The 24,752-nt window shown below is 41.4% G+C and overlaps 2 protein-coding genes across 4 annotated transcripts in view; one reads left to right on the forward strand and one right to left on the reverse strand.

The window, feature by feature from the left end:
• Positions 1-689: 689 nt before the first annotated feature.
• On the reverse strand, positions 690-8,051 carry LOC110503524 (short stature homeobox protein 2-like). 2 transcript variants are annotated; one of them, XM_021581879.3, is made up of 5 exons: positions 7,222-8,051; positions 5,679-5,887; positions 3,391-3,448; positions 2,785-2,873; positions 690-2,246 (listed from the first exon to the last, which is right to left on the reverse strand). In XM_021581879.3, exons 1-5 carry the CDS (start codon positions 7,466-7,468, stop codon positions 1,953-1,955), a joined length of 897 nt encoding a protein of 298 aa, XP_021437554.1. In that variant the 5' UTR covers positions 7,469-8,051; the 3' UTR covers positions 690-1,952. The 2 variants fall into 2 exon arrangements, with proteins under 2 accessions (XP_021437554.1, XP_090074218.1); XM_090218092.1 differs by lacking the exon at positions 5,679-5,887 and having other exon boundaries at positions 7,222-7,795.
• Positions 8,052-11,007: 2,956 nt separating this feature from the next.
• rsrc1 (arginine/serine-rich coiled-coil 1) overlaps positions 11,008-24,752 on the forward strand; it is a 187,033-nt gene continuing 173,288 nt past the window's right edge. The window contains exons 1-3 of one of the 2 annotated variants that reach the window (XM_036962128.2): positions 11,008-11,127; positions 12,052-12,241; positions 17,942-18,064. In XM_036962128.2, the coding sequence (XP_036818023.2) occupies positions 12,066-12,241; positions 17,942-18,064 (299 nt within the window). In that variant the 5' untranslated portion in view covers positions 11,008-11,127; positions 12,052-12,065. The remainder of the gene's footprint in view (positions 11,128-12,051; positions 12,242-17,941; positions 18,065-24,752) is intronic. The other variant, XM_036962129.2, reaches the window with a different exon arrangement.

The raw sequence follows: 24,752 nt of genomic DNA on the forward strand, positions 1-24,752 counted from the left end.
AAGCAAGTATTGTAAATGTAAAGATGTGTGTAAAAACGAACTAGCCTACATTAGAAACAACTGTAAGGCTAGACCAGTGAAAAGTTCCGCACACATCATAACAGCTAAATGACCACACACCGGCATTACACACCATCAAACAGTCTTCGTGTCTTTTAAGGGATTTTTCGGTATATTCAATAGTCTTTTAATAGGCTATAAACCTTTACTATCGTCTTCAATGTAACATTTGACACCTTCTCCCACAGAGCTCTGAAATATAACAAAAAATGTTGAATAATGTATTGGTTTGGAGAGGTTAGGGACTATGACAAAGATGTCTATGGTCTTGAGAGAAAAATAACACGTTGCTAAACGGGCCTGACACAACTGGATCAAACATATCAAAACATTAATAATTGATGTAGCCTCCCATAAAAGTCTGTATAGGCTAGGCCTATGACCTGAATACAATCGATTGTAGTAGCAGAAGTAGTATGAGTAATAGGCTAAATAATAATAATACATCTTAGCCTATTTTAAAAAATTGTAATAATACCCTTAGTGTAAAAATAATATGGAATAATTATACAGCAATAACAATCTGAAATGAATTTAAAATAAAAAAATGTTTATCCATCGAAACCAGGCTACACCCCACACTAGAGAAAAAAATGTAATGAAAAAAGGAATGTAAACAGAGGCTATCATAGAAAGAAACTTCAGTTGATTTATTCTATGAACCGAAAACATTTTGTTTAGGTGAGTTCACGTTTCACATAAGTGATGAAAAAAGTTAAAGAATTTCTATATTTTTAGAAATCCGTGCCTCAGGTAGGCTACGTTCACTTTCACTGTTATAAAAAAATCAACATTACATAGCCTACAGAATGCACATTATTTTTACACACGGAAGGAAAGTAAAATAGAAAACATGAATGCTCTCACAATGCATTCATAAGCCACAAAATAAAAATAAAAAATAATGCATGTTTCTTGTGTATTAACATATTTTACATATGACCCGTACCGTCTCACATATAGCCTAATGAAATTATTGTCCAAATATTTGTTGTTCTTAAAAAGTGACATTATATTGCCCTTTCAGTAGGTCGGATCACTCGCAAATTCACTCATTGCATTGGATAAAACTTCATAGATTAACTGAAGTTCACCATTTACAAAATAATGGAACATTTGTGGCAAATGTTTGAATTTCACACATCCATGCATGGCTAGAAGCCATGAGGTCCAAATACTGTGACATTCAAGTGAGAGCTTCGGTAGTTCCTCAGAGTGTCTGTATGTCTGATGTCCATGGAGGGAGAGCCATGAGAGTGAAATGGAACCGACTCAAATTACGTCATCTGTGAGGAAAGACATTCATGCAACACTGCAGAGGAGTTTTCATTTGGACAAGAAGAAAAACAGAAAAAACCTGTCACATAAGGGTATTTTTTTGTCTCTCTATCCGTTCACGAACATCTGCTGTTTCCTTTACAGATATTTTTTTTTTGAAATATAGCGAGGCCAGCCTCTATAGTTTCAAAAGGAAATAATAATATAGCCTAATAACGAAAAACAACGCGGAATAGTTCGACTTGTTACACACAAAAAAATCGAACGTCCCAGCGGCATCGTTCCTCTTGGCAATCTTGCTCGTTGACAACACCCTTGTTTCACGTTGGTGCAGTTCCCACGTTGCATTGTGAAAATGTAGCCTACATCATCTCCCGCCCTTTTCGTTGAGATCCACAATTATTATCGATTTCACAGTCTGTTATCTTTGTTTAATCTCATAAATAGCCTATTTCTATAGTTATACATGATGTCCTTCATTAAAAAAAAAAAACATAAATATGTCCTTGCTTTCACTTTGTAAGCCTTTTTTTTAAGTCGCACTGCCTTGTCGATTACTCTCAGTCAATAATGTAGGCATTTTAGACGCCATAGACGCCTTGTTGCACGCCTAGTCACAGTCCCAGAGCTGCCGCGTGTTTTTTGGCCTTGAGTCTCAGATCTGCAATACTGGAGTTTTTGTTGGTGTTTTTGGCGGCTGCAGCTGCGGCCACAACCGAGGCAGCAGAGGCGGATTCAGCCGCGAGCGTAGCCAAGGGCAAACCAAATGGCGGGCCCGGAAACATCATGTAAGGAGCGTGCGCTGCCAGGTGAGAGTGCAGGTGATGGTGCGCGTGGGCCACCGCGCTGTCCAACTGCAGTTGCGCCTGGACCTGAAAGGAGAAGGGCGGCACGTTGCAATGACTATCCTACGGACGCACGGATGGGGAAGAGAGGGGAGAAACACATTAGCTAACTTGTGGAAGGCTGTCTTGTATTCATTTCATCAAGTATTCATTGGGTCCAATTCCATTTACATTACATCCAATAATATGAATATGAAAAGGGAATTTTCAATTCATATTTCAAGTCCTTTTCTGCTGGAATTTAGATGGAATTGAATCCAACCCGTCTGTATGTTAAGGGAGAACATGTTTAATGCAAGCCCATATACAGTACACTATATCCATTGAATCAAATCTACCACCATTTGAGAACACCATTTAAAAATCCCTTACAACCGGGGGATTTTCTATCAACATGTTTTGTGGCATTGGCTACAATGGGTATTCACTCGAGGGTCTGATAACAAGCCTTAAAGGCCTTATAAGATTACCTGAATACGATTTTTGTAACCCCCTATCATTAGAACACTGATGTTGTCCATTCCACTTGGACAAGGCCTGTGCCAAGACAGCAGTCTGGGGATTGGTTTCGTCAAAGACTGCATGCTTCAAAGTAACTTGCCTGTTGGAATGGCATCCGTAAGGCCCCCACGTTGACATATGGCGCTACACGACAACCTTCAAACTGACTCGCGGCTCCAATGAGAACTCCTGGAAGAAAAGATAGGACATCTGTAAGGGAAATAGTCTCCATATTATAATTGAGGCAAATATTTATACTCTGAAAACAACGAATAATTCCATTATACAAAATAATGGAGTTAAAATAGCACAACAGGATAAAGATGCAGGGAGCCTACTGCCATGAAAACTCCATCTAGATGTTTTGCATATATAGCCTATAGCAGGGCTCTCCAACCCTATTCCTGGAGAGCTTACCGTCCTGTAGGTTTTCGAGCAAACCCCAGTTGCAACTGACCTGATGCAGTTTATCAACCAGTTAATTATTAGAATCAGGTGCGCTAGATTAGGGTTGCAGTGAAAACCTAGCTCTCCAGGAACCGGGTTGGAAAGCCCTGGCCTATAGTCGTTGTGCATTTGATGCATTTCAATTTGTAGGCACGCTTATGGTTTTCATACATGTTCTTTTATCCCTCTCCAAATGTAAACCCTTATTATCATCGCGCCAAAATAGGATATTGCAGGTGGACAAATAATAGAAACGCACCTTTGTGTAACTGATTCTCCTGCTTTCTGCATTTGGCCCTCCGGTTCTGAAACCAAACCTGCGGGGAGAGAAATTAATTAGTGACCGTGATTGGCAGCTGCTTGTGAGGGCATGTGTAATTCCGCTCAAAATGACTACAACCGCAGAAAAAAAAATATCCCAAAGGAGCCCTGAAATATTAATGCAGGCGCTTAACACCAGATTTTAATTATTACATTTACAACAAGGGGGCAAGCTAAATACAACGTAAGAAAGTAGACCACAATGAGATGGTGGGACATTATTATCATATTATAGCGGTGTAAACACGCTTGTTCGACATTTGCAGGCTATATTGGACCAAAATAATTTACCTTCTCAGCACCGGTTTCATCTTTCTATAGATTAGCGTCCCAGAAGAACCGAATTGCTTCTCTGATATCGGATAGCAGCATGTGATTACGGCTTTGGACATCTGAGCAACGCGATCTGAGAAAGGCTCTCTCGTTAATAGCTGGTGAAATTAATTACCTTAATCTGCAGGAAAATCTATGTTACTGAAGCATTTACATTCTTTACAGTTTCGTTTAATTACTGCCATAACACGCCCTACACAAAGCTCTTTTTGAGGATAGCTCTTTTATTTTATTTCTGTTCATGAAAAGCATAATTTCCCGAGTAGTAGGCTATCTTAGAACGGAGATAAGGCGTCTCATTACTATGATAATCTACTTTGAATCCCCTACAAAGCTGTGGATAAATTATCCCACAACACAGTTTATCAATTTTCCTTTTTCATTATGGATAGAATAGAAATTATATTGATAAGTCTATCAATATAGATTACGCTCCAACCTCACATTTTGACCACGTAGCCGTGTCAACACAGCAATATAACATACATCTCGTGTCTTATTGGTTTTATTATAAATCTTTATGTTATGGTCGTAGAATGAAAACAGAGGCAAGAAGCCCACCATGAAGTGAGTAAATATGTTACTACTTTTTTTAAACAAAAATAAATTGTCCTTTGTGCAGGAAATTGTCCTTTCATCCCTGCATGCAACTGTGGCTAGAAAAGGGCCTCATAAATCGCATGGTCGTTTACATCATGTACTGAAAATAGAAAGAGCGGCAGATCTTGATTTGGGAGGAAAATAATACATAATTTATGTAAATCCTCGAGCTGTGCTCCTTGCACTCGCCTTGCTTGTGACACAATACGCCTTGGTAAAATTCCAACTCTCGCCGGGAGACGTTGCAAAAAACGCTTGCTTTAACTTTTTTGGGGGAGGGAGGTCTTTTGGGCCCGTTTTATGATATTTTAGAAAGAACCGACATATTCAGTGAATAAATACTCGCTCCGTTGTCTCCCTGGGCCAAGGCATAAGAGATGAAAGAGGCTGAAATAAGATATTATGGGGTTTGATAAATCAAATCAGAACCGATGTCTATGTTCATTGTCATTGCCCGGCTCAGTCGCTCTTCTCCCGTTACACAGAGATTGAAGCCCCCCCTCTCCAAAACGGCTTATTGGGTTTCAGTAGTACAGATGGTCTTTCCCGGTGGAAAAAATAAAAGACAGATGTATCTCGTGCGAGCAACATATAGGCTACTAATAAAGCGAAGACAAATATTGTGTTTGTTTTCTTCAGGAATTTGAATATCTGATTTAAAAAAGCGTTTCTTAATCAAAATAATCGTATAATAATAGTTTTAACAAAACTGTAATCTAAAACTTGGCACAATATGGAGCGCAGAATAGGCCCTAATTGAGATTCTGTATAGCTTTATTATATTTTTTTTAATGGAACAACATCTCTCTTTCTTTCTTTCTTTCTTTCTTTCTTTCTTTCTTTCTATCTTTCTTACTTTTCTCTCTCTCTCTCTCTCTCTCACACACACACACACGCACACGCACGGCATTTTCAGAAAATGAAATTAGATCAATTTAACCATTTTAATGTGAGTTTTTTTGCCAGGCTAATACTACATCCATGATAAAATGTTGCTCAATTGCTTATAGTATCACATTTTAGAATGGTGCTATGCCTCCAAAAAATGTAATCCCAAATAACTTCAAGCCACAAGAAACATGTCAATAAACCCCATTCTCTAGAGACCTGTAGTTGGTACATGGTTTCCCTCTGTGCTTAAAAGTATAGTCGAGAACATGAGGACAACTGTTCCTCTCTAGCCAGCATGCATAACATCATCGGGTTCGCTTTTGTAAAATAGTCCTAATATGAGCAACAAACGATATCTTTACACACAGAGTAAAAACGAAAATAAGATAGAGAGCCCCTTACTTGTACTCGAGCCTCGGACAACCCTAACCGCTGGCTCAGCTCTTCGCGCATGAAGGCATCAGGGTAATGAGTCTCATCGAATAGCCGCTCTAGCTCGTTCAATTGCTCCAGTGTAAAGTTAGTCCGACTTCTCCTCTGCTTGATTTTAGTCTGTGCCTCGTCCTCCATTTGCTTTGTGTCCTCTTTTCTCTCTTTCATGTGCGTGGTACCTACAGAGAGGGGTAGCAGCAAATGAATGAGGGTGAGGAAAAAGGCCTCAGCTATACAAGGGTAGAGGAGGAGGCATCACACGACCTTCCTAAAGCGAACATGTGGATCCATCCTCCCAAGCATTACACAAATATCAGCTTCGAATGTTTCGTGGTCCTACAGAAAGGTCTTCAATTATTAACTCCTAATAAATATGCATAAAGGTGCACACTACTGTACGTCCGATCGCTCATCATAGTTAGGGTTTTCCTGTGTCCTACAGCTCGGTTGATATTTTCATGATGTCACTACAATGGTATTGTAACCACTAGGATATGATTTAGGCCTACCGGGTATGCAAGTGTGGGGTTCATCTCATTTTATCTGCCCAATGCAACTCTCCACGGTTGTATAAAGTGAAACGACTGTGATTAACGTTTGAAGATGTAAAAGATTCCCATCCCAGCTAATGGAACAATTAGGCAATTCTTTTTTTTTTAGGCCAATGAAATTAGTGATCAATATGATATAGCGAAAGAGCCTGCATGCTTTAAAGCAACATCTTGGGTTATTAATACTCTATTTAAAAAAAAGTATGATTATTATTAGGATGTATAATTACTTATTACATAATCAAATGAAATTATTATTGAAAATACATATACACCAGATTAATATGAATCATTTCTGCTAGGCCTGTTGATTTTAGTGCTATTGGATCATTTAAATAGCCATATTTTTTTATCCAGCCTTTTTGTCTTTATGCGGTTGATGAGTATCTCTACAACACCTTTCTTCTTGCTACTGAAATTGCATCGAGCGTCAGAGTGGGTTACACAGTGACCAGCCATGATAATTAGTAAATTCCAAAATAAATGCGTTGATCTTTTAAAAGCATGCTATACCATTTATCTTCAGACAGAAAAGCACTTAACCGGATAGGCCTACCTAATTCAATTATGGGCCTGATATTACACACAACATTGCATTACACAGTGACTACACCTTATGACAACAACCAGGCTATAAACTTAAGCTTACTTTTAGTGTCACCCAGTCACTTGAAGCCAACCCGGTAATTGGGAAACATTCCAAATACAAAAGAATGATAAACCATGCACGTAGGCCTATAAACGTATACCCTTTTTTTCTAAGCGATATACACAAAAACATGCATGCTTATTTTCTTTGACTAGGCACGCGACATGCTTGTCAAAGTTATTATTGTTTTAGCGCACGGGATATTCCTAAAATATAATTCAAGAACATTTAACTTTGTATAACCTCAAAGCAGTTACATTTGAGTAAATCACATAAGAAAACCGTATGAACGCATAGCATTAGGCTAGTTTACCATCGATCGGTTTCGGGCTTCCCACATCCCTGGTCCTCTCTGGTCCCAGCATGTCCGGTTCCCTGCCTGGCGATCGCGCGTCTACCCGAGCGATATCGTTCATTTCCTCGCGATTCGGTTCGTTGGCGACACCCTCCCTGGCACGCGCGGATCCGGTCTCCAGCACCTCCCGGTACGTGATCACCTCCTTCTTTTCCTTCACTTTCTGATCAAAAGACTTCGACACAAATGCGGTAAGTTCTTCCATCACTGCTCCAAGAAATCTCCCCGTCTTGTTCTCTGACGCTTTCTCTCGTTTTCTCTCTCTCTCTCTCAGTTGCACCACAGCTTAAGACATCAAGAGTGTTTATTTTAGTCGACCTAAATGCAAGGTGGTGTTGTTGCCAACTCTGTATCTCGTGCTGCAGCTAAATGTATAAGATCTCCGCCAAATGTCTTCTTGCTGCGGAGTTCCAACCTGCTGGTGATCAGCTATTGAAGTCACAGTATTTATACTTTGTAACGCCTGCCCCTTGATCCGTGCAAATTACCTCCCCTCAGGATGCCTGGATGAGCCCCCTTCCCTTCGCCATATACCGACAGCCTCGAAAAACACATTAGCAGCCCTTCAGATTTCACATCATTCTTACGAGGTTGCTATTGGCCATTAATCCAAGATTGACAAGAAGGACTCATTAATTTAATTAAGCGTGGATTCGTTGCTATTGTTCTGAGTTAGTATTTTAAACACCAGGGAGATGGGCAGGATCTCTGCAGGGGTGTGGCTAAAACTGAAAATGACAAGCTTGTTCGGGGAGCATAACGGAGCTTCCTCCAAATCTCTGCGATCTGGGGAAAAAAAAGACACTGACAGTGATACGGAGAGAGAAAGGTAAAGTCTCGACCAACTGGGAGGCTGATGGTGGAGGCTCACCATAGCCAGACACACACCTTGACTAACATGCAACGATATGTTTGTTCTGTATGTACTCGAATAAGAGCGACTAAACACATAGTTGAAGCAAGAACAGATAAACTGTGCAGCATGTTGATAGTTTGTGTATGTTACTTGTTAGTCATTTTGTGTGTGTAATTTGTCATGATAAGAAAAACAATTTGATAAGGAGCTATCATATAAATAATAATCACAATAATAATAATAATAACAACAATAATAATAATAATAATAATAATACATATATATTCCTTGATTTGGAAGATATTAACTATTCGTCTCTCATTTTGTTTTTTGCTAACCTGTTTTTAATTTAGGCTAATGATGGCCAAATAATTATGATAAATAGTTGTTTCTTCAAATGCCTTAAAATGACAACTGAAATGCCAAAACTGATCTCACATTTTTGTCTTAATTTATTAGAGAATGTATTTACTTTTCAAAACAGCAATTATAGGCTATGTTTGAATCTGAAGTCATTAGGGAAACTATCTATATTGGTTAATATCAAATCTCGATAGACTTTCTCACGCCATTAGAATGTTAAACAGCAACTAAACGTTTAATTAAAGCGTTTCATGTGATGCGTTGCCATTGGGCGTGTTAATTATGGTTTCTTAAGTTGACTGCCTATTGAAATTATTGCATATTTGCAAAATAAATAAACAATGGTTCACTTATGGTGAAGGTTACTGGATGCCGTGGGGACAAAGCAATTAAGTGAACTGAAAAAGGCTAAATATAAGCCGGAATGGGATGGGATACAGCGGTATGATAGGCTATCACTTGTACATTTGATGCAACATTAAGCTCATTTATTGATAATCTATATAAAATACTATTTCCACACACAGGCTCGAACAATTCCCCTTATTAAAAATTCATGATGTCTCCGCTCTTGAACCTTAGGCATTCATTATTTTTCTGTGTCCTCTGAAAGCAGCAGAAATTATAGGCTGCTATTAGGCTAGATAATTCAAGTTAATCTGCAACATGCTATTTATATCAAAATAAGTACAAATACCTACACATTTTAGTTGTTTAAGTTCTATAAATTGCAAAGATAAACATGTTCGATCCATTTCAACGTGGGATGTCTTGAAGGTTAGGCTACTAATAGAACACAATTTCCATAAAGTTAATAACAAGTTAGCATTCCGCATAGGTAAGCTACCACTGAAACATCTCAGAGGTAAAGTTTTAACATAGGAAAACCGAGAGACAAAAAAACTATAGGCTATCGGACATTTATTTAGACTAGGCCTACTGTATTTTAGCAGTTGATATGCTATATAACTTGCATTCACTCCAATAGGCCTAAATGGATAATCAACCCAAAACAATTGTAGGCTATTTTTGTGTGGCTATGTGTGCCTTGTGCGTACGTTTATGTGTGTGTGTGTGTGTGTGTGTGTGTGTGTGTGTGTGTGTGTGTGTGTGTGTGTGTGTGTGTGTATGCGCGTAAAGAGAAAACCTATGGACCAAAGAGCAACATTCCTATTCAATTCATTACAACATGTTAGGCATAAATCATTCATAAACCTACGAATAATTATTATTAATTCAACGTAGGCCTAATGTGAGCAAATGCATGGGGTGTACAAACGAATGTTGTTCTTCGAGTAACCCCAAATGCTTTCTTTCACTCATTTATTTGAGAGGTAGTCTATTTGGGAAGAGTCCTTTATTAGAAGTAGGCTAAAAGACGAAACTTGGAAAAGTCTGACATCATTGACATTACTTTCATATCGTACTATTTTCATGCAATGCGACAATCTTAACCATAAATAAAGACAAAAAAAAGAAATAAATTCTACTTTGCTTATGTAGCCTATTTGCCCTATAATGAACTTCAGGTGCTAATGCGTCAAGTTACGCAACATTTGATTAGGCGATGTTATTTTGAAATAGGCCTAAATATAACTTATACTGGTATGTGAGAGGCTAAACGTGACTGTACTGTGATATGTGTTTGTCCCACCTAGCTATTTTAAGATGAATGCATCTTACGAATGTAAGAATACCTGGATACGAGCGACTGCTAATTGACTAAAATGTAGGCTAAATGTAAAAATGTAATATTGATTGCAGACCTAATAGGTCTACAATTCAACATTTTTTTCTCAAATTACACGAGCAGTAAGATTTGTAACAATTTTTTATACAACCAATTAGGAGATTATTCAGCATTCACAGTTGATTGTCCACTCATAATAACATAAAATAAAAAATGCACGTTTTAGTATAGGCCTACAACTTTAGCCTACTTTTTCCCCCATTGCCTAGGCTATATACTATATATTGTAAAAAAAAAACTTATGCAACTTCACGAAATGTAGGCTATACATAATTGGCAAAATATGACAAGAGTAGGATCTCTACAGTAGCCTATAGATCATTGATTGAGATATACACGAACGATAGCTCTGTTGTAGATTCTCTTGACTGCATGTTTCATCCGAACGTTCTCCAATCGATGTGCTCTTGATCTACTAGAGTCGTCTTTTGAGCAGTGCATGGTGGTGTATTTCAAGTGCTTTTCAAATTAAGGGGGATATTTATTTGTACAAGATTAAGGGTGGGAGACAGCCAGTTGAATAAGACCTTAAATGTGATAGGAAAGTATCCAACAGGAAAGTGTCATTATTGCATGTATTGGTACAGTGTGGGCAGTAACAGAGGGAAAAAGAGAGGCTGATATCTAGTGTGAGGGAGAAGGGGATACAGGAAATTAGTTTAAAGAGTATATAGAGTAAAACGTCATTAGATACAGTCTCAAATATATAATTTTTTAATAGCAACAGGGCTGGCAGGTAGGATTACATTCTCCCTGTCTCTGGCCCACATTCCAGTACAGTAGATGGCAGTAATGCACCATAACGTTGGATGCCAACCGCGGATAAACACCACTGAAGAAGAATAAAAAGGAAGAAGAAGAAGAAGAAGAAGAAACATTTGTAGCAAGATACCTGGTATGAATTGTTGTTTCCCCCCTACTTACAGCCACTGTATAAGTAATGTTTGAAATACGTCGACGCTGTTAATAACGTTGTAGCGATTTACCGAGCAAAATGGCGCGCGTAACACAAAAATGCCTAGAATAGAGTCAGCTGTGTTTAGCTGCAAACGAAAGCTAACACGTTAGCTAGCATGCCAGCAGTCCTGAAAGTGCACATTCTGTCTGCATGCTATAACCTGCAAATTAAAACTTCACAGTATCTTTTTAACACAGGCATACGCGATAGCTATTTGAACAATTATTTTAGAATGGGAAGCTAGCCATTATGCTAGTCAACTGTCGCTAGTTAAGCTCTATGATAATGTCTGTTACTTGTTTACATTCTGTCCACGCTCTCTAACAAGGCAGGTGGAGCCGAGTTGGGGAAGTTAGCTAGCTATAGTAGCTCTCTGGCATACTGACTGCTCATGTATATTCAGAATAGAAAGGTTATTTATCCAGTACATGTCAGTCTTGGAGGATGGAAGGGGGACATTAAACAATGAAGCCACTAGCCACAGTATAGCTACGCATTGCAGGATTTAGGCTGGCTGACTAAACTCAACGATGTAAGATGGAGTTGAGAGGCGACTAGTGTTGGCGGACTGGAGCGCACTCTGAAAACAACTGATTTCAGCACCCAAAAAATAGCCTGCAATTACACATAACAATGTCGTGTGTAATTGCAGGCTATTCTCTGGGTGCTGAAATCAGTCAGGTTTTTTTTAAATAAAAAGAGCTCCAGTCTGCCCACACACCCACACCGCTCAACTCCATCTTAAATCGCGGAGTAAAGTTTAATCGGCTAGATGTAGGCCTACTGTTTCGTCTGAGCAATCAATAAATTAGTGTTTGATTAAATAAGACGTCCTCTTATGCTTTCTCTCCTCCAACCCAGTTTAGTGAGTGATAATGGGTCGCCACACCTCTGACAGCGAGGATGACAGCCGTAGCAGGAGGAAGAAGAAGGAGAAGCACAGAAGGCGCTCCTCTTCCTCCAGCTCCTCTGGCAGCCGGGTGACCAGCCGCAGCAAGAGGTCCAGCAGACGCAGCCGCTCGCGGAGTCGCTCCAGAGAGAGAGACAGGAGGTAGGTCTATATAGAAATACTGCAATTTACAGAGATCGGTAGATGAGAGAACTACTTCACTGGCAAATATAGGAGGAAGCAGACCTACATCACAACATCAGAAAGGACAAACAGAAAGGACAGACATGCGTGGTAGGTGTACTGTGTGCAACACTAGAGGAACAGGTATACTGTCGCTACCTCGCCGTTTAACAGAGGTGCATGAATGAAGGAGCAAACTGGATGTGTAAAGCTGTAACGGGGGCTGGTCTAGTAGTAGTCCCACCGTCGCAGACCACATATGCCTATGGAGGCGACGGTTGGATCCCCCGTCCCGCCACTCATTTTGTATCCTGTATCCCTCTCCTCTATCTACATAGATAGCTATCCTAAATCTGTCAGTGAAACTTGTACCTTTAAAATATATATTTTCAAAAATCAGCCACCACTCTTGAAATACAGTTTTAATTGAATAGGATAATGCTACTTTATAGAACTACTACTTAGGGTGTCCAATCAAAAACACATATTTTGACCAATGGGTAAATCTGCAGGACAAAAAAACAATAGAGAGAAGATGGATATCGATTTTGATACATGTAGTATTTTCATATTTTAGTATACTCTTGTATTCATTTTGAATTAATATGAAAGAAGTATCTCTGTGAAATGACAACGGACAGGCCCTAAAATTAGATTTTGGCCTTGGTGGGTAAGATGTCCATTTCGCCAGCCACGTTGGCGGGTGGTCAGTGCTCCACAGTGCAAGCATTTCACTCGCATTTGTGAATAAAAATAGTCAAGTATGATTATATTTATAGCAAAGTAAATACAACATTAGCTGTTTTCAAAGTATTTCTGCCGTTTTGTTTCATAGCTGGTAAATGAATCAGACAGTTAAAGAACTACGAACCCTACATAGCCTATTGCACCTTGCGCTTCAAAACTGCTTGGCTAGGGGCTGTGTTTGTTGGTAATTTACATTGTTTTGTTCACAAGCTAGGTTGTTCTATGTTTGAATTTCAACTGCTAGGGAAGGAAAGACAACGCTTCTACTAGTCAGACTCAATCTCACAGGCAGAAACACGACTCGAGTCGCGTTACCATGTTAATCTCCCGCCCTTAAAGGGGAAGGTGACATTTTTTGTCTCATCTGTGATATTTTGGTTAAAAGGCTCAGGTCACAAAAAATGAAATTGAACAATATACCACATTACTTCTTACTAGTAATACATTTATTGTTTTAGAAACATTACAAACCATGCTCTTCATTTTTTTGTGGTGTTTTGTTGGTATAATTTTAGTGGCAAAACAAATATTTTGGCTGATTAAAAAAAATAAAAATCTAAGGTTTTTTCAATCTACCTGCCACAGTGGCTGGTGGACCAAAAAGTTAATTTTATGCCTTGTCAACAGAGCACAAAGCGTATACAAAGCTTTTTATTTTTGAAAGCCTTGTACGTTTAATTCAGGTCATGTCATGCAAAAAAAAATTGCCACCCGTGGAAACAACTTTGAAGACGACGACCACACAAAATTGCACCGCTATGTCAAGAGAGCTTGGTGCTTATTATTGGATGTTTTAGGTTGTGAAATTTGACTTTTTGGATATAATGTTAATGATATCTTAAAGACCCCACGGAACAATTCAGAACATGAATAATCATATTTGTCTTGATAAAATATATTTTATAACATAAGGAAGTGAAATTTCATCACCAATGCTCTTTTTCACCAACTCTGGGCAGAGTGGGTGGGCACCCTATACTACTTCATTCATCACGGTACTTCCACTGTCTTCCATCACTTTATTTATTTTATTTTTTATATTTAAGCAGGGCTGCCCAAAGTGGAATTCACGGGCCAAACTTGGCCCTAAACAACATTTGGTTTGGTTTGCCAGATACTGTACGTAATAGGCTACCACACATCCACTACCTGTTACATTCAACTACACCACTAATAGGCCTTATGACAGAGTACAACAAGAAAAGGAAGTACCCACAGTGGTTTGCTAGTGGGAGATACTCATTGGGATAAAGTCTGTCCTCGCTGCAACTCTGTGCTACTCTCCTCCGTGACCTAGAAACCAATAAGTGGTTGAGTGGTCAAGAAGATTGTAAATTCGTTAGTAGGTGAACAGAGGAGTATGCTCACCTCCTCGATTACCTACTTCAGCAGAGGATGCACGAGTATCCTCCTGGCGGCTAGCGGGAAGTGTTTTAAAATCAGCCACACCCCCTTTGAATCAGCTGTTGTCTCAAAGGATAAAAGCATGTTCACATTTAAAAACAATATGCTACTTATCCGTTTATCTATAAAATGACTTGCACAACTGGCTAAATTAGTTATCACTGTACACATTTATTTTGGGATTCTACCCCTGTAAACATAATTTGCCTGATGATTTGCGAGAGGAGAAGGAGTCTCATTTCATACAAGCGCATTGGTTTCCTCGGCTCCGCTCCTCGATTACCTTTGACCTTTTTCAAAAGCAGACGAGGACGGAGGAGAGGGAGAAGTCAAGCAAAACTAATTGAGATGCTCCTAAAGATTGTCTGGAACAGAGGTTAGATGACCAGCTGATACTCTGATAATAATGATATGGCCGTCACAACATAGGATCAGAGCGAAGGACTTGATGTTTTGACTTGATAATATGGTTATTCCACTGAACAAAAATATAAATGCAACATTTTCAAAGATTTTACTGAGTTACAGTTCACTGTTGATTGTGGCCTGTGGGATGTTGTCCCACTTCTCTTCAATGGATGTGCGAAGTTGCTGGATATTGGAGGGAACTGGGACACGCTGTTGTACACGTTGATCCAGAGCATCCCAAACATGCTCAATGGTTGACATGTCTGGTGAGTATGCAGGCCATGGAAGAACAGGGACATTTTCAGCCTTTCAGGAATTGATTACAGATCCTTGCGACATGGGGCCGTGTATTATCATGCTGAAACATGAGGTGATAGTGTGGATGAATGGCACGACAATGGGGCTCTCGTCACGTTATCTCTGTGCATTCAAATTGTCATTGATAAAATGCAATTCTGTTCGGTGTCCGTAGCTTATGCCTGCCCATACCATAACCCCACCGCCACCATGGGGCACTCTGTTCACAACTTTGACATCAGCAAACCGCTCGTCCACATCTGCCCGGTACAGTTGAAACCGGGATTCATCCGTGAAGAGCACACTTCTCCAGCTTGCCAGTGACCATCGAAGGTGAGCGTTTGCCCACTGAAGTCGGTTACGTGGTCTGCGTTTGTTAGGCCGGTTGGACGTAGGGCTGGGGGATGTATCAAGTTAATTATAATTTATGGTCTTGTGCAATATTCCAAGTGCCTGTATTGCAATAATTAATGTTTTTTTTGTTTTGTTTTCATGACAGCTTGTTCTCCTGTTGTATTTTTGGTCTTGTCTTTCGCTCCTGTGCACCTTCCCATTTACACCAGAGCTCTGTATATAATGACGAGATGCTCATGTCTCCACCCTAACAATGGGAGTCGTTGTCCCAAAGGCAGGAAGGCAGGCGACAAGCTTAGGTCCAAAATGAACTCTTAGAAACGCATTGGCCTTATTTTGGACAGGTTTTAGCGCTTTACCTCTTCCTCTATGGTTTACACACCAAGCCCCTCCCCCTGCCCTCTCATGACAACAAAGTTGAGAGGTCAAATCTTTCTCTCTGAAAAGAGGTTTCAACTCGCTATTTGAGGTTTGGTCCAACATTATTTTACTGTAATAGAGAAGTTAACTTTTCTAACTATACCCCTTTTATATCTCAACTACTCAGATTGCGCGCAGAGAAGTCACTACTAAAACGAGAGTATAATTCTGGATTCTGGAAAATAAATGCTCAGTTTGTCGCGCGCGGCATTGGGGTGCCACGTACCACTAGTAGCATTTTGACCAGTTATACTAACAGTCTAGTCTGTGTATTATACATATGCAATAAGCATGAAACATAATTATATAAGGATAATTATATAAGGATAATTACAAGCATGTGTGCTTGAGAGATTGTTCATCTGTGTTAATTTTCTATAGCCTAATGCCTGCTACAAGAAGTTAGTCATTATTAGTGAATTAGTGCACTATGCATGGTTCTAGTTAAAGTTGTAACAAAAAAGCAAATTTTTATAGACTGACTTAAAAGCCAGATTTGTGATTATTTCAGCTCATGAAAAAATGGGACCAACGCTTTACATGTGTTTACCTGGACATAGGTTATTACAATGAATACATTTAATTACCAGTAGTTAGTAGTTGATGTTACTGCCATCATTTAGACCCACAGGCTTTTTTATTTTTAATTTTTTAAATGTGTTTGTCCAGGTTGTGTGTGAGAGAAAGTGTCTGTGAGTAAATGACTGCTGATGATGTCCGCTGAGGGTCTCTTTAACAGAGGATACTGGACAGCCTCCTACACACACGCACACGCTCGACACTCCCTCTGCAGTCGTTTAGACCAGGCCGGTTGATGGTCATTATTTATGCACTTTGGTCAGGGTCCATTACGAGAGATGGGAAATCATTGGTGTTCTTGAGAGAATGGCTTGCTGATCTGTGGCCGGCTGGGCGGAGTGAGGTGGGGCTGGTTGTAGCCGTTTAACCCCTTAGCCTTCAGTCTTCCTACTCAGTCAGCCATTCATTAGCTGCCTAGGAAATACTTCTGACAAATCAAGGAGTTGGACATGGCCAATGAATGGACATTGGGTTGAAAATAGATACAGGGTCTATGGATTAAGTTGGGCCTTTATATATGAGGCTACATCTGCCTATGGGCCCTGGTCAAAAGTAGTGCACTATATAGGGAATATGGTGCCATTTGGAAGGCACACTACACGCGTAAAGATAATCGTTAACTGAAGTCTCCAGTGAAGAGCAGCACGTGTTCACTAGCTGTTCACCAGGCATTAAAGAGCTCCCCCACACAACCCATTGAGTTGACATGGAACACACAGTCAGTGTTAGTGCACATGTCAAACCTGCTCCCACTATTCACTTGGATGGCTTCCATCATGCCGGTGCACACAGGCAGCCTCCCTCTCATGTGCCGTAGTGGCAGCTTTCGCTTTGAGCGAACCAGACGTGTTTTCTTAACATTATCGTCACACGCCTGTGTGTGTGTATACCGCAAGTTCAAATAACATGTCTCGTCCTGCACGTTTCTTCTGCTGAACCCGTGTGGGAAGTGCTTGAGTCAAGGCCACGATGGAAGCCTTCTTCCTGAACCAACCCGCTTCTGCGATCCATCCAACCCCGGCAGATACTAATACAGTGCTCTCTCTCGCGCGCTCTTTCACTCACAACAAAAGTATTTGATAGATTTGATGAACAACCACCGGCACTTCTAGGGGGCTAGGTATGGAAAGTAAATGAGGGAATTATTTGATTACCGAAATTAACAACAGACTAAATTATTATTTTGAGGGATATATAAGTTATTTTATGTATAAGATGGGACTGGGAGACATGTTTTCTCTGTTGCTCAGTCTTAACGTGTTGTGAAAGGCGGGTAAGAACACCAAGAATAAGAGAGAATATACTGCTTGGGGCGGAAACACGGGAGAGGGTGCGAGGGGGTGAGCGAGTGGTTAATATGTGGTTAAGAAGAAGACGAGTTTGAGCTGCTAAACTCAGACCAGCACAGTGAGTCATTCTAGCGCGGGTTAATCAATGACTGGAATTGTCCTGTGTATCTGTGTGTGTCAGACGCAGGCGGCGGTCCAGCAGCAGCTCGTCCCACGGCTCGTCTCGCAGGAGGAGGAGTCGTAGTGGAGATAGAGACCGAGGCAGGACCAACCGCTCCCGTAGGTCACGCAGCCGCACCCGCAGGTATGATGGGGATTGAGGTAGTGGGGGCTGGGTGGGGGGAGAGAAGGGCTCAAGAGAGTACAGTGGCACTACTATAGTTTTGTGGGTATGAGGATGGACAGTAGAAGGTGCTGGCTTTCAATAGGTGTCTGACCACCACACGCATGCACACACCACACTACTCTCTTCACTGTACCCATACCCTGTGCTTGTCCCTGATTTTTGGCTGAATTTCACAATGTAATGACATTTGATCATGATTGGTTTCAGCAACCACAAACTGAATGTTGCCATTTTGCTTGCAGTTCAGTTTACAGCAAAACATATTCAAACAACAAAAACAACATTTGTAGGGACTTTGTGTGTGTGTGTGTTTGCCAGCGTGCACGTGTGTGAGTGCTAGCCAAGCAGGCAGCAGCAGCTCAGTGTGGTTTGTTTGCTGTTGTGGCGAAGGCCATTATAACGTGGCAGACTGTCATTGAAAGAGACTCTCTGAGCCACTCTGTACTACTGTGACAGCTAATCACGCACACACACACACATGCACACACACAAACAACACCTTTTTTATTTTGGTTTGTGTTAATGAAGTACAGGCACACACACAGACCCAGGAGGTCAGACATTTTGTTTGCTTCCCCGCCCCTCTTTGGGGAACACAAGAAAATAGGGGAAACCTGCTTTAATTAATTAATGCAATTAAAACATAATTATCCATTCATGGTTTATTGAAATAGTATTATTATCATCATTATCGTGTGTTGACTGACTGACTGACTGTTTAAATCTGTTAGCACTATAAGAAAAGGCATTTTAAAAATAGGATTTATGCGCACAAGGCACCTTATTTACTTTTTGTATTGCTACAGGAAAAAATTGGCGAACCATTTTAGTCACAAATGAGCGGTTTCATATCTTCATTAGGTTAGATAAGATGGCGGTAATGAAGGAAACTGGTGACGGAGGCTATGGACTGCCGGAGCTAGCAGGGGAGCCTGATTGGGTGGAGGTGCTCTTCTTAAATGGAGAATTACATTGTTTGTACAGTTGAAGTCGGAAGTTTACATACACCTTAGCCAAATACATTCAAACTCAGTTTCACAATTCCTGACATTTAATCCTAGTAAAAATTCCCTGTCTTAGGTCAGTTAGGATCACCACTTTATTTTAAGAATGTGAAATGTCAGAATAGTATAATAGTATAATTATTTATTTCAGCTTTTATTTCTTTCATCACATTCCTAGTTGGTCAGACGTATACATACACTCAATTAGTATTTGGTAGCATTGCCTTTTAAATTCCTTAACTTGGGTCATATGTTTCGGATAGCCTTCTACAAGCTTCCCACAATAAGTTCGGTTAATTTTGGCCCATTCCTCCTGACAGAGCTGGTGTTGGTGGTGGATTAGGTTTGTAGACCTTGCTCGCACTTGCTTTTTCAGTTCTACTCATCATACCAGAGGACATTTCTCCAAACAGTACAATCTTTGTCCCATTGTGCAGTTGCCCACCGTAGTCTGGCTTTTTTATGGCTGTTTTTGAGCCGTGGCTCCTTCCTTGCTGAGCGGCCTTTCAGGTTATGTCGATATAGGACTTGTTTTACTGTGGATATAGATACTTTTGTACCTGTTTCCTCCACCATCCTCACAAGGTCCTTTGCTGTTGTTCTGGGATTGATTTGCACTTTTCGCACCAATGTACGTTCATCTCTAGCAGACAGAAAGCTTCTCCTTCCTGAGCGTTATGTAATGCCAGTGTCACATCAATGTGGTAGGGAGATTTGGAATTACAGTTGATAATATCTCTGTGAAGCAATGCGATTTAAAAAGCAATGAAGCAATGCGATTAGAGGGAAGCCTCCTGTAAACGGCTTAAGCAGGGGGTTAACAGTGGGGGTGGGGGGAGCACAGCAAGTTTCGTAATGTCTGACTTGACAAAAGTGGAACAGGTTGCCATGGTCTAGGCTGCTATCTGTCACTGTCGTGTTAAAAGGGTTTGGGTCGAGGCTGCCTGATAAATCAGAGGTGGATTGAGTGGACAGGGCCCCTGTGATTGATAAGTTGACAGGATATGAGGCACTCGCTTGCAGCAGCCCGGGACGCCCGCGTGGCATGAGATATAGAATATGAGAGAGGGGAGAGAAAAAGGATGGGACGAGAGGGATATTATTCAGAGGAATGAGAATAATAACTGCTGCATAGAAATATTGCAGGGGAAAAGGTTAGGACAGTTGGTGGGGGTTGGATATTACTTTCTTTAGAATCCTATATGTATAAATACAAAATATATATAGGAAATAAGAATAATGCTCTATGAAGCTCTTATGTGTTTACTATTCCAAAGCGACTCCATCTGCAATCAGAAAATGATTTGAAGAGTGGAGATTTCCCCATTCCCCCCACCCCCCCAGAGGTGGCCAATCTAACCCCCCGAAATGCAAAACAGACAAGTGTAGCAGATTATCCATTAGTCATTAATGTTTATTCCCTTTGATCAGAGGAGTCAGATCTCCAAGCCAGCGTTATATTGAGAGGTGTTATGGCTCAGTTCACTGCTCCGGCTCCAGTTCACTGGGGATGGCTAGGCACCGAGCACACGTCTATCTGAACTCAACTAAACCTGCTCCAACGAAGACAACACGGTTAAGAATTACGGATGGGATCATAGGAACATTTTAGGGGAAGTTTGTGAAGTTATGGGGGTGCAGCAGAGTCACAGGTTAAAGCCATGGCTGTCTGTCAGTCAGTCAGTGTTAAATCAATGGCAGGTTCACGGGAAGGGATTGGAGGCCATCATAGCGTTACTAATCTACCACTTGACCTCAAACACCAGACGTCACGCACGCACCCACGCATGCACCCACCCACATACATATACATGCACGCAAAGATGCTTACATTTCTCTCATTAATATTTCAGTGACATGTTCCGTTCGGGGAGCATAGTGCTTGTGTAAGGGTTTAGCCCAGGTAACTGCAGAGTTGTTGGATTACTGTGATTGTCATCTGCATCAAACGGAGGGGCCCCTAATTATCATGCCCTCCTTCCCTAAGGATAGTGAACTCATCCAGGAAACACTGGCACTCTGGCACTCTGGAGGGGCTAGGAGCTCCTAGGACTGCACTAGTGTGCATGTTGGGGTAGTGCATATGCCGTAGCTCGGAGGTATCAGAATGGGAAACCCTCTCGTTAGCGTAGTAGTCGCTTGCTCGGATCGCTGTTGGAAGATCACACAAGACGTAAGTGATGGCCCAATATTTATTTTGCACAGCAACTTTCCGGGTTAATCTACTGCGGGGCGGCCGCAGTACATCTGCTTGATGGCTTTTCCTGACTGCACCACTTTAGGGGCCCGTGCAAAGGTCACCAAGTGTAGAGAGGAGGAGGGGGGGGGGGGATGAGAATCAGGCCTTTCTGAGAGAGGGAAGGAAAAAAAAGTCAAGAGTTTATAGGCGGATGGGGGCTTTGAAAATGTGCTAAGAAAGTTCTGGTCATCACTGTTTACACAGTATCTGGATAACCCATCAGTGTGTCTGGTGGGTCTGGGCCGAGTGGTGTGCTATGGGGATCCGATCTGAGTGTGCGTGTGTTGCGGACATGACAACCCAAATCTGGGTTTCTACCCCAGAGCTTGAGAATAGGATGTAGAAAAAAAAAAGATGTGAATTTGTATAGTACCTGGTAAGAGCAGAAAATAACAACTCAAAGGTTTTAATTTTTTTGTATCACAGTTCTCCATCATAGTTTTTCTACTGTCAGCAATGAGTGTATAGCCTAACCTGTTTAGTGTGTGTGTGTGTGTTTGAATGCTGCTTACAGGACAACCTGCTCCTCTATATATGTCTGTTATACCACTGGGCTTTCTCCTCTCATTCACCTCCTAGACTGGTGGCGAGGGATATATGTTTCCTCCAGTTCTCTCATTATACCCGATTTTATACAAAATGTTGGTTTAAGCTGAAAGATGACCCGGTTTGGTTGTGGTGTGTGCTCTTTACTTCATACAAATCAACATGCCATTTTGGAGAATCTGAGAGGCTTTTTCCCCTCTGCATCCAGTCTTTTTTATTTATCCCCTTTAAAGGCCAGTCAAGCGCTGCTCACTGCTTTGTTGTCAGAAACCTTTATTTACCAAAGAGAGGAGTAAGTGACTGACACGGACGGGCCCTTTCATCCCTGGCTCGCCGCGAGGCTCTGTTCCCCTCTCCTGCCAAACCCCCCCCGTCCACCACCGTCCACCCACCCTCCTCCAGGCACACACTCGGCACCAGCCCCGAGCCCCACTCCCCTGGGTGGGAACCTAGCCGCGCAGTAGATCAGCCAGAGTCTGTTCTACCGCTAAACAAACACATATACACGAGCGCATGTACACACACGAGCGCATGTACATGCACAGGTACACATGCACCCACACACACACACACGCACGCACAGACACACAGACAAGGCTTTGTGAAAGCCCCAATGCAATAATCCAATTTGCCAACGCTTTGGAGTAGACCGATTTAATGGTTCATTCGTTTTTAGGTTTTCCTTGGCAAAAATGTTTTTTGTTTGTTTTATTTTTGTTCAGAAAACATTACGTTGGTTTTATTTACACCAACCCTATTGTGTGTTGTTCAAGTAAAAAAACAACCGTGCCACAGAAAACTCGGACGGTCTTTGAGCATCTCGTAGGAACCTCCTGACACTAAAGAGCTCGACTAGACGTTGCTCTAAATTCACCCCGTGTCAGAAATGATGACCGATTGGTCCGCCAAACAGCAACGGCTCCTGAATGCGAAACGTGAAGAAAACCTTGACAACAATGTATTTTAATCACCCAATATTGCCCGTCAGATTGGTTTGTCTCTGTAAATATTAGGGGCTGTTGTTCTGCCTTGACCTCGCTCGGATAATGTATTTATTGTCCAGAGGCTTTCGCTTTGACTGGGCCTTTCAGTTCTCTCTGTTGTTCACGGCACTCTGGCCTTCAAACGGAGAGCTCAGGATTCTGCTTTCACTTTGTAGTACTAGCAGCTTCCTACCTCTTAAGAAATCCCTCAATAAACAGACATGTCATTCACCCGTCAGTCAACATTTGGACCGGTTTGGAGAAAGATGGCAGCAGCTCCTAATACACAATGAGCTGTACGTTCATTTCATCACGTCGAAAAGAGCTCGCCCGTTTGGCCAGAGTGTGATAGAGACATAAAGTGTGTGAGAACAAGAGAGAAAGACTCTTTGCCCTGGTATCGGAAAACTGAATACAAAATGAATCTCTCCCTTCCCTACATTTCTCCTCCATTTAAGCTTCTTGAAGTTCTTCCAAATTGGGTTTTAAATGCCAATTAGGAGGTTGAATGTAGTAAAATAAAAGCAAATGCAACCAGAATGGCCTCACCTTCTGGCTGGTTAGGCTTCTGAGAGAGACGCTGAACCTTTGGCTCCGAGCGCTGCTTTGAGAAAAATATCCTGCCTAATGAACACATTAATTAGAACCATAACTATTTATAAGATGATAATTAGAAACGAAGGGAGGTAAACTGGGCTTTTCCTGCAATTAATGGAGGATTAATTACTGGAGGTAATGAAGTGGATTTTTGAAACGCATTAAGGTGAAGTACAGAGATGTGCAGACGCTTTGTGATCAGTGGCATAATTATTTCGGTGGCCGTTTGAGTCTCGGCTCACTCGGGCCGGCTAATAAGCATCATTGCGTCGTTATATATGCACTTAAAAAGACTTGCCACCAAAATGACTGCCTAATTATTTCTAATTGCCAGGCCGTGTGTTGTCATTGAGCTGTTTGGAGCGAGTGGCTTCAGAACCCTGGGTTTAATGGCGCTGTGGGGGGGAAAAGGGGGCACCTCACGCTGTACCCCACAGCCCAGACTGGTCTCGCCCCCCCCTCCCATGCCACTCACTCCCGATGGGGGCACCCCTGTCTGACTCAGGAGGTCACCCCATGAAGTAGCCGACCGGCAGAGTTTTCAGTTTTTCTTTTTTCTTTAATGAACAACCATGGCTTCCTCTCAATTAAGCTTAGATGAACGGCCACCGTATGTCCATCCTCTGCCTCCCTGACCGCCTACACACATTTCTGCAGCCGTATGGTATGCTACACACGCTTCTCCATTCAATAGCCATTTTCTGTGACTTAAAATACGATTGGGCCCTTTTAATTTTTTTATTTAACCTGCATTTAACTAGGCTCCTGAGTGGCACAGCGGTCTAAGGCACTGCATCTCAGTGCAAGAGGCATCACTACAGTCCCTGGTTTGAATCCAGCCTGTATCACATCCGGCCGTCATTGGGAGTCCCATACGGTGGCGCACAATTAGCCCAGCGCTGTCCGGGTTTGGCCGGGGTAGGCCGTCATTGTAAATAAGAATTTGTTCTTAACGGACTAGCCTAGTTAAATAAAATCTAAGAGTATTCAACACCAGATAATACAATAGGATTGCATTTCAGTTGTACAACTGACTAGGTATCCCCCTTTCCCTAGAAGGGTTTACCTATTCAATTGGTCAGCTTGTCCAATTCTATGGGAGAAAATAATATTCCTCTGGGGGCTTTCAAATTGCGAGTGGCACTGGGAGAAAAACATGCATGCCCAGTCGTTGGAAAAACACTTTTGAAAGCAGTTTAATTTTCTGCTTAACAGAGCAGGGTCACAGCTTTCTATTATTATATCTTAATTTATTCCTCAAATACCAGTTGGACCAT

This window comes from Oncorhynchus mykiss, chromosome 24 (genome assembly GCF_057628025.1).
Source record: "Oncorhynchus mykiss isolate SJ-2025 chromosome 24, ASM5762802v1, whole genome shotgun sequence".
Taxonomy (NCBI): Eukaryota; Metazoa; Chordata; class Actinopteri; order Salmoniformes; family Salmonidae; genus Oncorhynchus; species Oncorhynchus mykiss.

Bases quoted from the DNA above. Each gene is read 5' to 3' on its own strand.
- LOC110503524 (XM_021581879.3), bottom strand. From the start codon at position 7,468: ATGGAAGAACTTACCGCATTTGTGTCGAAGTCTTTTGATCAGAAAGTG. The intron at 3,449-5,678 runs GTAAGGGGCTCT...CTCTCCCCGCAG, and splicing joins TGTCCGAGGCTCGAGTACAA to GTTTGGTTTCAGAACCGGAG. The intron at 2,247-2,784 runs GCAAGTTACTTT...GTGCGTCCGTAG, and splicing joins TACGGATGCCATTCCAACAG to GATAGTCATTGCAACGTGCC.